Source organism: Leptonychotes weddellii, chromosome 2, assembly GCF_054177405.1.
Source record: "Leptonychotes weddellii isolate Sample4059 chromosome 2, ASM5417740v2, whole genome shotgun sequence".
NCBI classification, from domain to species: domain Eukaryota; kingdom Metazoa; phylum Chordata; class Mammalia; order Carnivora; family Phocidae; genus Leptonychotes; species Leptonychotes weddellii.
In genome coordinates, this window is record NC_138370.1 from 150,305,514 (window position 1) to 150,324,289 (window position 18,776).

The window sequence follows — 18,776 nt, forward strand, 5'->3', positions numbered from 1 at the left end:
GATATCTCATGGAGGTTTTGATTTGGATTTCCCTGATGCTGAGCTAAACAAATAAGAATTTTTAAGAAACACAGTTTTTTGCTCTAGCATCCCCTAAAAGATCTGCAATATTTGTACCTAACAGAGCAAAGAAAACTTTGATGACTTCAGTTGTCATTCGATCCTGCTAAACTTTTACAAATGACATCTCTGTTAAGTTCTCGGTCTCCCAGGATAGGAATGTTCCTGATTCCGTTTGCCTTCAAACTACTGGAAGCTAAGCAGCAGCCGGTCTGCAAGGCCTTCCTAGAAGGTACAGAGAATGGGAGCCTCCTAGTGGGCCTGCTAATCACACACCAGGAACTCAGAGTTCCCCCCACCTCCTCCCCCCCCTTTTTAATCTTTTTTATTCTAACTCCAGAACAAAAGGGTCCTGACTAAAGTACACAAAACAATCTAGGGAGCTAGTTCCCTCTAAGGAAATCAAGTTTTCAAGCATATGAAAAACATTTATTTAAATGCAAACAACTGGAAGGTAGGAAAAGATAAAACGAATTTGTGTTTAGACTAGCAGCTCATGTTAGTGTCAGGTTACTAGTGCTGGGTGTTTACTCTAAGTTCTTGAAACCAAAAAGCTGAATTTAAAAAGCTAAATCCTTCAGTGCCAACTTGCATGACTTCATACTGACTGTCTTCAATATATGTAACTTTATTTTAATGGAAAACGAAATTCTTGTAATGAGTTAAGATCATTTTTACATTGTAATTCCTCCCCAGTACAACTAAAACAATCCATTTTATTGCAGACATTAATTCTGGCTCTACTACCAGCCCTATGCCCTTGGGTAAGTGGCCTCGCCTCTCCAAGGCCCAGATTTCTCATTTGTAAAATTGGGATAAAGACTTTTATTTTCTCAAGAGAGTTGCTGTGTAGATTGAGATAAATTATATAAAGCAATTAGCACAGAACCTGGCCCCAAAACCTCAATAAATGTAGCTATCATTAAAATTATGTTTACCCCCACTGGTGACATATAAAGTATGCTTCATAAATACATATGAATCACATAGGTCATTGTTTCCTTTCCCCTAAGTGTGTTTTGAAGACAATACTTCTCAGGAAGGCACATACCTAATACTTACTGTTGTGGTTTTCTTTTAACAATATGCCTAAAATTAAACTCACCAGTGAATATACAAATATAAACATTTAAATATATATACCTCCTACTGGTTTTGTTAGTTAGAACCTTGCTTGATATAATTAGTATCTAAACCCTGAGATAGTAACAGAGTGTCCTTGTTCTTGGGAATTGTGTATTGAGGTTTGCAACTTATTTTCAGATGGCTCAGGGAAAAAAACAAACAAAATCAAACCTGCATATACAATACATGGTGAGAGGCAGGAAATATTGCAAAATGTTAGCAATTGCTGAGTCTAGCTTAAAGTGGGCTAACTATGGCTGGCAGCCTGCTGACAGCCCATTTTTGTAAATAAAGATTTATTGGAACATAGTCACACCTATTCCTTTATGTATAAGATTTCTTTCTGCTTTTGAGCAACAGCAGAGGGGAGTAGTGCGACCATATGGCTTGCAAATTCTAAAATGTTTACTATCTGGCTCTTTACAGAATAAGTTTGTGGGGCACCTGGGTGGCTCAGTCGGTTAAGCGTCTGCCTTCGGCTCAGGTCATGATCCCAGATCGAGCCCCGCATCGAGCCCTGCATTGAGCCCCTCATCGAGCCCTGCATCGGGCTCCCTGCTCCACAGGAAGCCTGCTTCTCCTCCCACTCCCCCTGCTTGTGTTCCTGCTCTATCTCTCTGTCAAATAAATAAATAAAATCTTTAAAAAAAAAGAAAAGTTCGCCAACCCTTGGTCTAAGTGAAAGGTATGTGGGTATTCATTGAAATTTTCTAAAATACAAAGTTAGACAAAAGACATCTACTGATTTGATTCCCATCTTTTTATAAGCAGGACTTAAATTAGAAAAGGATTTTCTGTTAAAGAGGATAAGTGGGTCATGGAATTCTATAAAAAAATGAAATTGATGATATAAAATATACTAATATTAAAGTGATCAGAAAATAAGGAAACTTAGCCATGGCTTTATTGCTGTTTTATGTTAGGTATGCTGGTGACCTGACAGTGTATCTGTGGACTGGCCTAGTGCCCAATGTCCCAATTAATAAACTGGAGCAGCATTTTGATGGATATAATAAAAGGACAATTTTTCAAAACATTTTCAGGACTTTGTAAACTAATATTTGAAGTTAAAGCCACCCAATAATCCATGTGAATACTATTAAATACCAGATCCTCAAACATTAAATAGTATTTTATTATAAAGTTTCTGAATTATTATATTTGCACAGAGTAACGACAAGGAAGAGACAAATATAGAGAGAAAATGGATCTTTAAGTTGGACTATTGTTCCTTTGTTTTCTTTTTTTAAGATTTTATTTATTTGACAGAGAGTTAGCGAGAGCAGGAACACAAGCGGAGGAGTGGGAGAGGGAGAAGCAGGCTTCCCACCGAGCAGGGAGCCCAATGCAGGGCTTGATGCGGGGCTCGATCCCAGGACCCTGGGATCATGACCTGAACCAAAGGCAGACGCTTAACAACTGAGCCACCCAGGCGCCCTGTTCCTTTGTTTTCAAAAGAAAGAGGGATATATGAAAACATTAAGTGAGAATGAGTTACAAAGAAACATCTATGGAAAACCCCATTCTCAAGAGTAGCAAAGAGCTTAATATGTAAGATACACAGAAACACTGATACTTGCAAATATTACAATAAAATCCTGGTAATCCAGAATGCTTAGAAAATGAGCTGTTTTATGTGTTTGTTCAAGTTGCTTACCAGCTGAGTTTTTGCCCTTGCAGCACAAAAAGGTGTTGAATGGGACTCTGTAGCAAAATATAGGACACAGTCTATGGCTTCTTAGATATATTTGACTGTTGTGATATTTAAAAGCCATAAACATGACTTTGACTGTTGGACTGGAGCTCTTATTCAGAAGAAGTATCAGGGCCCATGTGGATGTGGTCCTCTATCTCCCTTACGATAAAGCAGTGAACATTCTGAGTTCCTGTGTCCATGTTTCCTAGTTTTGTTTTAGTATTTTTTTCCCTTGCTGTCAGCAGTCCTTTCTTCCTGCCCAAGGAATGTCTAACATTCACAATTCTGTCCCAGCCTCTCTAATTTGCTACATTTAATCTGCTACTGTCTGACCAATTGAAGATGCTCAGAAAATTTCCTCTTTTATTTCCACATAGTGCAAATTTGATTCGCAAGACTAAAACAACTCTTCAACGTGCAAAGCTTTGATGTGTAAATGTCCTAACAACCGCTTAGACCCATCTTCCCCACTACAGTATTGAATGCTGGAAATGTGGTTAGTGCGACCCAACCCAGGAACTGAGTTGTTAATGTCATTTAAGTTTAATTAATTGAAATTCAAAATTAAGAACTGACATTTCACTGTTATTGGAAAATTTAAGTATGTTTGAACAATTTAGGTATCAAAATCTACTTTTTCAACTGTAAATTTTATGAAATGGTAATACATTTGACCTTTCGACAGCATGGGGGTTCAGGAGTTAGCAACCCCCCATGCAGTCAAAAATCTATGTATAACTCTTAACTCCCAAAAAGTTAGCTATTAATATCCTTCTGTTGACCAGAAACCCTACCGAAACATAAATAGTCAATTGACAGGATGCCTGGGTGGCTCAGTCAGTTAAGTGTCTGCCTTTGGCTCAGGTCATGATCTCAGGGTCCTGTGATGGAGCCCCATGTTGGGCTCCCAGCTCAGCGGGGAGTCTGCATCTCCTTCTCCCTCCCTCTGCCTCTCCCCCCGCTTGTGCTCTGTCTCTCTCTCAAATGAATAAATAAAACCTTTAAAAAATAAAAAAAAAATAAAGTTTAAGATGTTATAGTACTGCAAAGTGAATTCAAACCCTTTACCAAGGTCACAACAACACGACCCTGAAGCTATCAGACCATCAGCTCTTTGGTGGCAAGGACCCTTTCTGCTATGGCACTTTCTCCTCTCCAGAACCCAGCACAGACCCATGCAAAATAGGTGCTCAAAGATACCTGTTCAGTGCATGTGCAATGGATTTTAATTTATTGTATCAGAGACAGGTGACTCTGGAAAGGAAAACTCATTGGTGCTAGTCTCAAATAAAGGTACTAGAAAAAGGAAACTGTATTACTATTACTGAAATTCAGAATGAAATTTTTCCCTACAAAGAGAGGTGGGACAGAAATAAGTACGTAGAAATCAGCTCTCCTGTCCCTGGATGCTTCAAGCAGCTGTTAATGTCACAAAATTGCTGCAGGTTCTGAAATAACATTCCTAATTAAAGTACATACTGGAAAAACAAAATGTTTTACTTAGCATTTGCACAGATCAATTAGGAATTTTAGGGAATAATAATCACAGGTGCTGCCATCCGTATCATACCTATTTCCAGGGGGGGCACACAGTTCTGAATAGTACTTGATTTTGGGCTCGGTCCCACTGGTCCGCATGGTGGCCACGCCCCCGTTAGCAAAAGTAAAGGTGATCATTTGGCTGCTTTTGCTAGTTGGGAGAACCTGAAAAAGACCCATATCAAAGTATATCACTAAAATTTTAGAAGAAAAGTTTAGCAGAAAATTCCTGAAATCTTCCCGTAGAGAAAAAAACAAGCTGCATGGAAAGGACTGAATAAGTGGCATCAACATCCCTTTATGTGGCACACAGTAGGCCTCAGCTAGTTCCTGACGGAATGAAAGATCAGACCCTCAACAGCAGTCCTGGAAACTAAGCGATAATGGAGCACTGCTTTCAAAACTGCGAGTCAATCAAGTGTGAGTGTAGAGTGAGACATTTTCAGACTTAAATGCCTCCAAAAATCGACCTCCTATTCATTTTTTTTTAGGAAGCTACTAGAGGAGGTGATTTAGGAAAGTAACTATAGTAAGAGGAAGTCATGGGGTCCAGGAGACAAGCATGCACCCCATAAGTGGTGAAGGGCGTTCCCAGGATGACATGTGTGTACTCAACACAGAGACGAGCTGGCCCTGCCTGGATGGGGGACCAGAAGGGAGGCCAGTGGAAACAAAAGAGAACAGATAAAATTGCATTGGACCATGTGGAAAACCCTACTGAGAGGCATCCGAAGGAATGTGGGAAGACTGGAGATCGTTACATAAAAATCCAAGAAAATGAAAGAACAGAACAACTATTAATTATAGAAAAGGTAATTATACAATTTGGGGGAACCTAATCAAAGTACACAACTTAGCTAAGTGGGAAACAATAGTTACTAGTCCTAATAATGCAAGCACAGGATCTGAATTCACCAAGCATTGTGGCAAAGGTGTTTGTGAAGACAGGGGGAGAAGGGGGAAGAGTGAATGCAAGAAATGTCAGATTTCAATCCTTATCTCCATAATAGAAAAGTAATAAAGTCCAACACTGAGAAGCCCAAGCAACACCACATGAGCAGGTTATTTGCAATTTGGTGGTAAAATGCCAGGCGAGACAACTCAGAGGGAAGGGGGCTGTCTTGACATGGCAAAGAGATGGTGGAGGTTGGGCTGCCATATTTCGTCATGACTCTTTCAAAAATATTTCTCTTTAAAAATATATTGTGTGCAGATGAAAATTTAGAAAAAAAAATAAAAAGGAAATATCAAGGATGTCTAATATCTCATAAGAATAGTCTCACTCTCCTTCCCCAACCCCCTGCCATTAGTTAGCAATACTCTTCTGCCCTATTTGAGCCTTCTTTTGACTCCAGTGGAGGATCCACGTGATGTGAAGAATGCAAACTCACGCTTTATAGCTAACAGTGCCTGGACATTCAGGGAACAGAGTAAAACGAACTAGGAAGCAAACAGTGTTTCTCAAAGTATGTACTGGTAACATCAGCATCAGGAGGGATCTTGATACAAATGCAGATTTTGGCCCCCACCCCAGATCTACTCATTCAGAAACACCACGGCAGGCTGCCATACATGATGTATTGAGCAGATGCCCAGACAGAGGAAAACCCAGATCTGGAGGCAGAAGACCCAGATGTGACCACAACCATCACCAACTAGCTGTGCGACCACAGGCAGGTCCTACACTTCCGAGCATTGATTTCCTGTGTGTTACATGGTGACATTGGTTTAGATGACTAGTGACGATCCTTGTAGTTCTAGCCCATGATTTCTAACTTTCCGTTTATTTCGATAGCATATTTATAGTAATGCCGGAATGCCTAAAATCAGCTTCAGTTAATTCCATGATTAAATAAGTTAATCTATTCAAAGTATAATAGAAGGTAAATACAGAAGAGTTTAGTTGATAAAAGATAGTATTACTTACAGCTTTTTTATCAGGTTGGCTATCGTCATAGCCAGTTGTAAGATCCCTAATGCCAGCAATTTCAAATCTGCCACAAGTTTTTGGATAATTATTCTTCCCATCGTAGTTTCTAAGGTTTTCAAATAATTTCTTAATGGTGCCTTGATCATGGCAGATAAAATATGAAGCTTTGGTAATATGGTAACCATATCTATCAAAACAAATATAAATAATTAAATAAGTAATATACAGCATGAGGACTCTATGTAATAATATTGTACTATATATTTGCAAGTTGCTAAGAGCATAGATCTTAAAAGTTCTCATCACAGGAAGAAATATTTGTAATTATGTGTGGTGTGGATGTTAACTAGACTTACTGCGATGATCGATTTGTAATATATACAAATATCGAATCATTGCATTGAATACCTAAAGCTAATGTCAATTACATCTCGATAGAAAAAATACAAATATGCAAAATAAGGAACAAATAATCCCACAGGATGTACACAAAACATACACAGAACATGTATCAACCAGTTTTAAACTAAATGAAACAAGTAACCATGACTAGCTACAAACGAATAATTTCGCATAAAAAAGAGGTACAACAATTGACCCCAGGGATTGCCAAACTGCTGCCCGGCCTTCAGCCTGTATCTGGGGGTGAAAGTTTCATTGCACGGCAGCCACACCCCACCCATTCCCATATATGCCCCTGGCTGCTTCTCACTATAAAGGCAGACTTGACTAATGCCTCTAAAAACTCAATAGATGGTTCATGAACACCTTTGATCTTTTCCGATATCAGACACTTAAAATCACCTTCTTCAATTAGCTATTTCTGCAACTGATGTTCTCATTTGTTAGGGATTAATGCAGTCATGAGTGATAATTAGTATCAAATGGCTAAGCATCAAAAGAAAATGGGATCCTTTCCTTAGTTTCCAGAAGAAAGACAATCCACAACCAAAGAGTGTTAGAACACTAGTGTCTGACACATAAAAACATAATAAAACATTGAAAACTATTACTTCAATTAAACAGAGTTAACAGAATATAGAAACTTACTCAACATAGATGGCCTTTAGCTGCTGAGACAAAGACAGATTCTTGGTGGCTAGAAAGCTAGCCAGCTCTGCGCTGATGACCGCGGCGCTGACTCCGTCCTTGTCCAGGACAAAAGGGCAGCACATGTACCCTGCAGAAACACGTGTCATGCGTACACCCTTAGGAAGGGGCTCCTGTAATGCTATACGCGCACATTGTCTCCACGCAACTTGCCCATCGCCTAAGAGGCTGTACGGTATGAATATGCGAATGCTTCTCATTTACCACCTTTATATTCAAGAATCCAGCCCAATGCCCAAGCGCAAGGCGGGCCTTCAAGATGTCCTGGTTGAATAACCTATAAGGAGACTGTCCCTCCTGGACAAACTGTTCATTCCCTACGTCCAGCCAAAACCCCTCCCGCTCACACAGAATGGTTTCCAGATGTTCTCATCAATGCTTATTCTGTCTTCTCCGAATTCCAACAGTTCTGGTGAGTTCTGTCCTTCACCTTGACACCTAGCCCATACTCTTTTGTGTGGTTACTAACAGGATCTACGCAAACTGCCCTAGGCTAAGGTCAGTGTCATCTGTTTCTCTCAGAGTCACTATGTGATTGATATGCAATAAATAGTTGACAAACAAATGTAAGGAAAAAATTTTAACAAAAGCTATAGAAAGATAAGACTGCCAATTGTAACGAAAAGGAAAAAGCTGAGCTATTACACACTTCCTTTGATTAATTAGTTAAATGATATGCGGGAGCATCTGTGCTGCAGGAAATACAGATGAATCTTCTTTTTTTTAAAAAAAGATTTATATAGGGCACCTGGGTGGCTCAGTCGTTAAGCGTCTGCCTTTGGCTCAGGTCATGATCCCAGGGTCCTGGGATCGAGCCCCGCATCGGGCTCCCTGCTCAGCGGGAAGCCTGTTTCCCCCTCTCCCACTCCCCCTGCTTGTATTCCCTCTCTCGCTGTGTCTCTCTCTGTCAAATAAATAAATAAAATCTTTAAAAAATAAAAATAAAAAAGGATTTATTTATTTGAAAGAGGGAGAGAGACAGAGACAGAGAGAAAGAGAGTGGGGGGAGGGGCAGAGGGAAAGAATCTTAAGCAGACTCCCCACTGAGCAGGGAGCCCAACTTGGGGCTCTATCCCAGGACCCTAAGATCATGACCTGAGCTGAAACCAAGAGTCAGACACTTAACCGACTGAGCCACCCAGGCACCCACAGATGAGTCTTCTTATATAAGTATAAGGTATAATAGCTTTTACGAAACAAACAGCTAAAAAATGCCCCACACAAACATCTGAATGTCAAGTTTTTCTACCTAGCTCCCCTTTCTCCTCACCTATGCTGACAATTTAAGACAAATGTTTCTCAGTCATTCTGGCTGGACTTGGAGCTATCCTTTCAAGTGACAGTCACTTTGATGAAAGCCCCACAACCAAGTCCTCTCCTTTCCTCTGGACAGACTTCCGCCCAGCACTTTTGGAAGAGGAGTGAACCATATCAGATGCGGAGATTAACACCGCAGTTGAGGGAATACCACCACTCCCCAAAATATGTGGGGTCCTGAGCTCCAACCACCCAAGTGCAGAACATCACTGTTTTCATGCAGGGAAAGGTTTACATTAATGGCTTGGTTATTTGTGAGATACTCTTTTTAGCTGAAAGAAAATCTGAGAAGCCAATTGTAGGGTAGGACGGTCCAACACTCTTTGAGCGCCAGTGTACTCCCGGTCTTCTGTTACTTTTCTGAACCCCAATCCAAATTCCATTTATTTGCACTCTATATATTAGCTAATGCTACAATCACCATTATCACTTCTTACCGATAGCTTCTTCAAATGCAAATAAGACATTCTTCCCCTGGTCTATTAGCTGTTTGGCTCGGTTTCCCATCCACTTAAAGCCAGTTAGTGTTTCCTAAAGGAGTAACCCAGAAGAGAAAGAAATGCCTTAGACCTTGTACAGAGCCAAAGAAATTTGAGAGGAAGTCCCAGAAACACGTTACCTCAAAGTGAAAGCCCTCCTTTAAGGCAATGGCTCGCAAGATTTTGGAGGATACGGTGCTCGACAACATGTATAAGTCTTTGAGGGCACTGTGATCTTGGTTCTTTTCTTTCCAAGAAGTAAAAAGCCACCAGCCCAAGAGGGCCCCCAACTCGTTGCCTGAAAACACTCTCCATTCACCACTGAAAGAAAAAACAACCAATGCTTTGCTGTGATCTTAAGAGAGATGCTGGAAGTCACTGGGACAGGACAATTAAGCCAAACAAGGCTTAGAGTGGTTTCTGCAAGTGCTCTTATCTTTCTTCTTTAAAGAACTGGTTGGAAACGTGACTGTCACTTCACAAACATCTAAGCAGCTACTCTGTCTCAACTGGTTTGCTCAAACCTCCCATCTCTGAAGAGCGAGGATATACAACGCTTTTATTTGTCTTTGGCAAAAGCTCTGGTTTTAAAGATGATAGAAATATGCCGGCAAGATCCCACCTCAGGATAATAGTCTGTGTATCTCAATTTTCGGTCTGGTCAGTATTGAGGATTCTGGGAGGGCAACAGCCTAGCATGCCTCAAGAACAAGTTCATACTAAAATGATCAGGACACCAGAAAACAGATGTGGGACTTATTCTCTTTTCCATAGTCCGCATAGCTAGAAGTACATTTCGTGTTTCAACAGGTATCATCCTGGGTGAACTTTCTAGAAAGTGATTAGAATTGAATCTGTTTGATCATAATCTGAAACCCTAATCCTTTGGGGCGCCTGGGTGACTCAGTAGGTTAAGCTTTCGCCTCTTGATCTAGGCTCAGATCACAACCTCTCCCTCATTCTCTCTAAAAAAAGTTTAAATAAATAAATAAAACCCCCAACCCTTTGGCAGCACCCCACTACTCCCCAAACATCACATGTGCTGTTTGACACCCAAAACTGCTTGGACCCTGCCTGCCTTTCATCTTTTCTCTCCACTTATGTCCTATTAATTCTGGACAAACTCTATGGTCAAACTTGTCTTAAACACTGGGTATCCAACTGCTATTCCTCTCCGGTCTGCTCAACCTAAATTCAACATTTCCTTGAAGGTCCAGCTCCTTTGCCAAACCCTTTAGCAAATACTACACTGTAAAGCCAACTCCAAACAAAGAACTTGCTGGCATTAGGGACTGAATCATTAATTATAATAAAATCAATGATGAAATGAGAGAAGATAAATAGTACTTTCAGTTCCAAGTACATCCTGGGTTGGTTTACTCGCCATGATGCTGGCCCCCAGAACAGCATTTTGCTGTATGTTAGAGGTTCAGTGACAATCTGTATAATAAATGGTAAATATTTCCAAATAGGTCCAGTCTCCCCAAGAAAATTTTACTGCTAAAGATGTCACCCCGGTATGTTTTCTATTAGATAGGTCACCAAAATCAATTGTACCTGTCTTGCTTTTCTGCCACAGCAAGTCTATCAGCGTCCGGATCATTTGCTAAAACGATTTTGGCCTTGGTTTTGTCAGCCAAGGCAAAAGATAAAGTCTGAAAAAGAGTAGGAAAATAAAAGATTACTTCAATCAAGAATCGGGCATATTGCAGTCTTTAAAAACATTCAGTTCTTTAAGAACTAAAAGAACTTTCCCCAAACGAAGGCAGAATTTTATTTCTGGAGCTGGTCTTGGCTGGTCACCTATTACTTCCTAAGCCAGAGGTCAGGTAATGGGAACATCAACACATGACCCACACCTGCCCGTGGGATTCACCCCACATCCGATAGCGTGTATGTGGCTGGACCGGTATTTCTAGGCCTTGCCAAGTGAGCAACCTGGTTGCTACCCTAACCTTTAAAAAGGTTGAAGGAACTATAATTTAAATAGCATTACTTCATATTAGAAAAATTAAGGAATAAAAATTAAGGAATAAAAAAATTAAGGAATAAAAATCATGTGATGAATATCTATTCTATTACTGTTCCCTTTTCACATTTAGAAAGCACAGTAAACTCAATTTAAATTTAATTCAATTTAAAATATGATGTTGATTTCAGCTCTCACATCCTGATGCTAAGATATGTATTTTGAAGGTTCCTGTCAGAAATGGATGACTAACACATATAAATATTTCTCATGATGAAGCTGAGTTTTTTGTTCAGCACAATGAAAACACATAAAAAGTTATTTTACTTGATAGTAAGAATTTTGGATATAACAGGTAAGTTTTAGAACAAAAAAGATTAGGTTACCAAGACACCTTTACCCTCCTCAGGATTCGGGTATTTCACTGTTGGGAACTCAGGATCGGGATCTTTCTGTTCGGGAACAGCCTCAGGAGGAGCAAAGCCAAAAGCCTTGAAAGCCGACTGCACAAACTCATGACCCACGCCATGGACAGAGGTGTGCACAAACTTCACCTTCGTCTCTCTGTTCACACTCCTGGGATTAAACATGCCACGGAAAAGGATAAAATATAGATGAAAGATGCAAGTATGGCTTGCAAAACTAGAAGCTCTGTTATCAAGGAACCAGATTCCTAAGAAAGTAAGAAATCAATGTATTAAGAAGGTACAAGACAACCGACTGTCTTTCTAATTCCATTTAAAAAAAGAAGCAAAACTTATCCACTCTTTCCCAAATATATACTCTACCCCCAACATATTCAAGTTTTAAATTTTACTCTCTAGTTATTTTCAGTAAATCTGATGACTTTCAGAGTTTGTTTTATGAGACAGCTTTCACACCTAGAGTGGGACTCAAGAAAGAACTCGGGGCTCAGGTTCCAGAAGAGACTCACGGCTGCCCGAGGGTGCCGGCCCATATCAGTGCCACCACCCCGGCTCCTAATACTCTCTACTGGCTTCAAAATGATTTTCAAAATGTCCCTTTTTACAAAATGGGATGGAACACCTTAAACATAGATGTATAAATTTTTTTTTTCTTTGTCAGGTAACAATCCTGTTTGTCAGATTACCCGGGGTCAGGGAATTAAAATAGAATAACAATAAATATCCGAAGTAAAAGTTATAGGAAGGTAAAAATAAGACTTAGAAAAATTCCAGGGGCGCCTGGGAGGCTCAGTCGGTTAAGCGTCTGCCTTCAGCTCAGGTCACGATCCCAGAGTCTTGGGATTGAGCCCCGCATCGGGCTCCCTGCTCAGTGCGGCGTCTGCTTCTCCCTCTATCCTTCCCCTCTGCTTGTGGTCTCTGCCTCTCTCACTCTCTCTCTCTCAAATAAATAAAATCTTAAAAAAAAAGAAAAATTCCAGAGTTCTAACTGCTAGAATCTTAGGTTATTGCCCTAACCTAACCCATTTCTTTTGAAAGTGAATAAATGCACAAGGTTTTCTCTTAAAATAGGAAATAACGTGCATCTGGAAAAATAAATATGCAAGACTAAGTGAGAGCAGATCTGGAAAGAAACTGCTCAGATATTAAAGTGAAGTATGGTTTAGGACTAGATTAAAAAGGCAATTAAAGGAACAGAATAGAGAGCAGAAGTTGATCAAGTTTGAAATGGGAAATATATGTGAAAAGCAGTAATGGCTTCATGGTTAACATGCTTTGAAGACAGACTCTGAATTTAAATCCTGGAGTTCTGCCACTTACAAGCTGTGTGACTGTTGGTTATTTACTCAACCTCTCTGTGTCACAACTTTCTCATCTATAAAATGGTAATACACCAGAACCTACCCTCAGCATTACTGTGAGGATTAAAATGAGATTAAATTAATCAGTAAAAGTAAAGGCCTACAGAAGCTATCTATATAAGCACTCAATCTGTGTTGGGAATTATTTGATAAAGTGATATTTCCAATTAGTCAAAAAAGGTAGATTCTCCAATTTAATGTGTTGGTGTAACTGCAAAACTTAAAAAAACAACAACAACAAACCAATCTGCTTTCCTATTTCATGTCTCACACAGAATTAAAAATCACTAATGACTGAAAAGATTTAAACATTATAAAATATAAGTATGCAAGTCCTAGAAAAAAACAAGGGGGACTTTTTAAAAAAATAATCTTGGCGTAGAGAAAGTCTTACTACGACACTAAACTCAGACCTCATAAATTAAAAGACTGATAGACATTATCCAATTTTTATGAGTTCATCAAAAAGTTTCAATAAAAAAGTCCAAAGGTAATAACAACAGAAGGGAAAACAATATTTGAAATAAATGAAGACTAGTTATCTATACGAGCAAAGAGGTTTCACAAATGCAAAAAATGAATACATACATAGAAACATATAGGTAAAATAAATATGAAAAAATAGTTTATTCATACTTAAAGAGTCCAAATAAAGTAAGATATTACTTTCATCTGGCAAAATAAGAAATTTGATAATCCTCAGTATGGGTAAGATGTGTAGATCACATACTGTTGATACACTTGAGATATCACATCACTGTGTCTGATATGGTTGTGATTCTGTTGGTGGGAGCATGAACCGGTATATCGTGTTTGGAGAGCAATTTATTAGTCATGGCCAGCTCTGTCAATGCATGCACAATGCTGCTACCAGAACTGTGGCTCACGGTACCTACGCACGCACATGCACACAAGGACTCATGAATCGAGCATGTTGCCACCAGTGCTCCGTGGAGGAGCGAGCAAGTCCAAACCCTTGCCTCCGTGAAATCCGATCAGAGGGATGGAAGGAAGGTGCATAGATGTGTTTCGTTTGGTGTGTACACCGTTTACAAAATGGACCCGATAATTAAAAATGAGGAGATTTCACACTGAAAATGTAGGTTTCTCAATTCTCTCAGGGAGAACAAATCAGACCCTCTGGCAACTCTGGACCTCCATTTGCACTTGGTAACACTCAGCAACTGGGGTCCACGCTCTACCAGGGAGCCTCCATTCCCTGTGGTCCCACAAATACAATATTAGAGACAACCGAGAAATTGTGCCTCTTTAACATCAGTGGTTTCTTCCTGGAGGCGACTATCAGGAGTGGTGGACCCCACAGCATGTTACAGCAGGACAACACTGTTACTGGGCTTCTCTGCTTCTTACCTAACTGCACGTCCTGAGTCTGCATCCCTGGGTTACATACATGGCCACTGCCACTTACCTAACTGTACGTCCTGAGTCTGCGTCCCTGGGTTACATACACGGTCACTGCTTCTTACCTAACTACGTTCTGAGTCTGTGTCCCTGGGTTACATACGTGGTCCCTGCCACTTACCTAACTGTACGTCCTGAGTCTGCATCCCTCGGTTACATACACGGTCACTACCACTTACCTAACTGCACGTCCTGAATCTGCATCCCTGGGTACATACGTGGTCCCTGCCACTTACCTAACTGTACGTCCTGAGTCTGCGTCCCTGGGTTACATACACGGTCACTGCCTCTTACCTAACTGTACGTTCTGAGTCTGTGTCCCTGGGTTACATACGCGGTCCCTGCCACTTACCTAACTGTACGTCCTGAGTCTGCATCCCTGGGTTACATACATGGTCACTGCCACTTACCTAGCTGTACGTCCTGAGTCTGCATCCCTGGGTTACATACATGCTCACTGCCTCTTACCTAACTGTACGTCCTGAGTCTGCGTCCCTGGGTTACACACACGGTCACTGCTTCTTACCTAACTATACGTCCTGAGTCTGTGTCCCTGGGTTACATACGCGGTCCCTGCCACTTACCTAACTGTACGTCCTGAGTCTGTGTCCCTCGGTTACATACACGGTCACTGCCACTTACTTAACTGCATGTCCTGAGTCTGCATCCCTGGGTTACATACACGGTCACTGCTTCTTACCTAACTTCACGTCCTGAGTCTGCGTCCCTGGGTACATATGCGGTCACTACCACTTACTGAACTGTACGTCCTGAGTCTGCGTCCCTGGGTTACATACATGGTCACTGTCACTTACCTAACTGTACGTCCTGAGTCTGTGTCCCTGGGTTACATACACGGTCACTGCTTCTTACCTAACTGCACGTCCTGAGTCTGCGTCCCTGGGTTACATACATGGCCACTGCCACTTACCTAACTGTACGTCCTGAGTCTGTGTCCCTGGGTTACATACACGGTCCCTGCCACTTACCTAACTGTACGTCCTGAATCTGCATCCCTCGGTTACATACACGGTCACTGCCACCTACCTAATTGTATGTCCTGAGTCTGAGTCCCCGGGTTACATACACAGTCACTGCTTCTTACCTAACTGCATGTCCTGAGTCTACGTCCCTCGGTGACATACACGGTCACTGCTTCTTACCTAACTGCACGTCCTGAGTCTGCGTCCCTGGGTACATATGCGGTCACTACCACTTACTGAACTGTACGTCCTGAGTCTGCGTCCCTGGGTTACATACACGGTCACTGCCTCTTACCTAACTGTATGCCCTGAGTCTGTGTCCCTCGGTTACATACACGGTCACTGCCACTTACCTAACTGTACGAACTGAGTCTGCGTCCCTGGGTTACATACACGGTCACTGCTTCTTACCTAACTGTACGTTCTGAGTCTGTGTCCCTGGGTTACATACGCGGTCCCTGCCACTTACCTAACTGCACGTCCTGAATCTGCATCCCTGGGTACATACGTGGTCCCTGCCACTTACCTAACTGTACGTCCTGAGTCTGCGTCCCTGGGTTACATACATGGGTACATCAGCCATTACAGCGAAAGAGTCAGGACTAATAGGGGCTAACGCAGAAGGTGCCCATGACAAATTAACTGGGGGAAAAAGGCACAGAACAAACTCCATGCATGCTATATTCCTATCTATGGTCTTGAAACATATTACACATAGAATATGCTAGCATATGCACAAAAAATTTTTGGAAAGAGAAAAAACATCAGTGTTTCCTTTTGCCCCCTCTCAGCAAAGCTTTTTTTAATATACAGATATGCAAACACACACTCACATACGTGTGTGTGGTGTGATTCTACAACCGAGGTCAGCAAACTATGGCCGAAAAGCCAGCCACCTGCTTTTGTAAATAAAATTTTTTAGGAACCTCGCTATGTTTGTGCTCATTCATTCATGTACCACCCACAGCTGCCTTCCTCCCACCACAGCGGAGTTGGACAGTTGTAATATAGTGGCTCACAAAGCCAAAACTATGTATTATCTGTCCTTTCAAGAAAAATCGCTGACCCCTGACCTACGGCCTCTAAAATCAGATGCAGCTACAGTATATGTACCAACTGGAGAGAAAAATTGAATGAAAACTGAAAGACTTTGGCTGAATCACATTATTTTAACTCACGTGAGATGAGTTTACAATCCATTTACCTGTGAAAACAGTATTTTTTAAGGTCTTCAAAGTAGCTCTTGTTAATGGAAGCACTTGGGTCACGAAGCAGTGGACTGCCATTAATTAACGAATTGTCCCAAGCTTGAGGCCATGGCTCCAGATTTTCTTCAATAGCTTGAGAAATCCCTTTATCATGAGGAGAAGTGATCTGAGCTCCATTGTCCCAATAGACCTGGAGAAGGCAGGCACATATCCAGACGGCTTAGGGTTAATGGAAATAAAGCCTCTGTACCTACACCGTAAAGGTACGGGATGCATACAGAAAGACGTAGGGATGGAGCGAAAAAGCAGAATACCTTGTACCCATTATCCTGCTTTGGATTGTGGGAGGCAGTTATCATGATTCCAGCACAAAGTTTCAAATGCAATACCGTGTAGGGCTGTAAAGACAAGAAACAACAAGAGTTTTAAGCAAAAAATCAGAAATCCTTAGTCTGGGTATCGTATACTGTTTGTATCAACTTGTTCTCTTTTAATACACATAATAGAGAAACATCATAAAAAGGTGTCATTCCATATTTTTGTGCCACACTCGAGTATATCTGTATGATCCTTAGGTGACTGCTCAAAATTGTGGGACATACACCCCAATAAGACAGCTGAGTATTTTCCTAGGTGTCTTCTTCTTCTTCTTTTTTTTTTAAGATTTTATTTATTTATTTGACAGAGAGAGACACAGCAAGAGAAGGAACACAAGCAGGGGGAGTGGGAGAGGGAGAAGCCGGCTTCCTGCTGAGCAGGGAGCCCAATGCAGGGCTCGATCCCAGGATCCTGAGATCATGACCTGAGCCAAAGGCAGACGCTCAACGACTGAGCCACCAAGGTGCCCCCCCAGGTACTTTCTTCTCATTCTGTCTTCCACTTGGTAGAACCAGCAATCTGTTCAAACAAAAAGAAGGTCTAATCCTTCATCTCACACTCTTTTCAGCCTTCTGCTTGGGACAGAAGCTTATGGATTCTGTTTCTTCCCTCCAACTGCTTTCTCTTCTTTCCCATTTGCTTTTAGGGAACGGGGCAGGGTAATGTTGAAGAAATGATGGGGTGCTCCTACAGCCTGCTCACTCATCTCCCGCCCCAAGGTTAGAAATCCCTTTCTTGTAAATACTCAGCTCTCATCTTTACAAGACTATACTTCCCCAGATGGGGAGGGGGCGGGCTTCTCCTCCCTACGGCCGCATGTGAGATTTACTACACACAGGGAGCCTGAGGTTCTAGCCATCTGCCCCCCTCCAGCCTCCCACCAAGAATCTCTGTGGTCATTTGTCCCTTTAGGAGTTATTTTATATCCCCCAAGCAAAGAAAAGGGGAGAACCACTCCACAGCACAGGAAAACGGTCATGCGACACTCATATAATTCGTGTCTGATAGAAAAATAATAGCAGTCAACACTGACATTGTACAGAAGATCAAGGATGCTTGAACACATTGCAGTTTTTCCATCAAACAATGAAATCCGAGCTATGGTTGGACGTGACATTGCATGTCTACTGGGTTATTTACAGTCTGGGAGATGCTGCATCTACCTGTCAGCGCACCAGAACCAGTGAACATCAAACTGCAGAGCCGGCTTCTGTACTGACTCACTCTCTTCTCCACCTGATGGGAGGAACTGCACTCTACTCATGTTTTTGGCTTAATTTCTAAAAACATATATTCTCAGGGGCGCCTGGGTGGCTCAGTCATTAAGCATCTGCCTTCGGCTCAGGTCATGATCCCGGGGTCCTGAGATCGAGTCCCACATCAGGCTCCCTGCTCGGCGGGGAGCCTGCTTCTCCCTCTCCCACTCCCCCTGCTTGTGTTCCCTCTCTCGCTGTCTCTCTCTGTCAAATAAATAAATAAATAAAATCTTTAAAAACATATATTCTCAGCATCTGGCCCCATGCTTAAAAACAACAGCTGTCATAGTCCCTATTGTCTTTTTCTTTAGGTTTTGCTACGTGAAGGATCTGATTGAAAAAATCTTACTAAAATATGCCAAGCATTCTTCATGTTCCGGTCATGAATAGTACTTAGAACAAAACATGTGTATAAAAAGCTGGTGCGTCGACCTGTCAAAAATATTCAGGGTGAGGTATGGTTTGAGGTGAATTCAGATTTCGACCCAAGAAGTTTCCTAATTGTGCCAGTGAGAAAA

General features: G+C 41.4%; 1 protein-coding gene and 1 long non-coding RNA gene across 6 annotated transcripts in view; both read right to left on the reverse strand.

Moving 5' to 3' along the window:
- Nucleotides 1–131: 131 nt before the first annotated feature.
- PGM2 (phosphoglucomutase 2) overlaps nucleotides 132–18,776 on the reverse strand; it is a 34,423-nt gene continuing 15,778 nt past the window's right edge. For all 3 annotated transcript variants that reach the window (XM_081812486.1, XM_081812487.1, XM_081812488.1), the window contains exons 5-14: nucleotides 16,939–17,022; nucleotides 16,621–16,814; nucleotides 11,612–11,801; nucleotides 10,814–10,911; nucleotides 9,397–9,577; nucleotides 9,215–9,308; nucleotides 7,401–7,530; nucleotides 6,348–6,537; nucleotides 4,452–4,585; nucleotides 132–285 (exon numbers count right to left, since the gene is read on the reverse strand). In XM_081812486.1, coding sequence (XP_081668612.1) covers nucleotides 147–285; nucleotides 4,452–4,585; nucleotides 6,348–6,537; nucleotides 7,401–7,530; nucleotides 9,215–9,308; nucleotides 9,397–9,577; nucleotides 10,814–10,911; nucleotides 11,612–11,801; nucleotides 16,621–16,814; nucleotides 16,939–17,022 — 1,434 coding nt within the window. In that variant the 3' untranslated portion in view covers nucleotides 132–146. The remainder of the gene's footprint in view (nucleotides 286–4,451; nucleotides 4,586–6,347; nucleotides 6,538–7,400; nucleotides 7,531–9,214; nucleotides 9,309–9,396; nucleotides 9,578–10,813; nucleotides 10,912–11,611; nucleotides 11,802–16,620; nucleotides 16,815–16,938; nucleotides 17,023–18,776) is intronic.
- Nucleotides 11,810–16,598, reverse strand: LOC145720216 (uncharacterized). 3 transcript variants are annotated; one of them, XR_014143068.1, is made up of 3 exons: nucleotides 15,943–16,598; nucleotides 15,544–15,769; nucleotides 11,810–15,480 (listed from the first exon to the last, which is right to left on the reverse strand). It is a non-coding gene; the product is annotated as an uncharacterized LOC145720216 (long non-coding RNA). The 3 variants fall into 3 exon arrangements; XR_014143066.1 differs by having other exon boundaries at nucleotides 15,544–15,827; XR_014143067.1 differs by lacking the exon at nucleotides 15,943–16,598 and having other exon boundaries at nucleotides 11,810–15,133; nucleotides 15,249–15,480; nucleotides 15,544–15,912.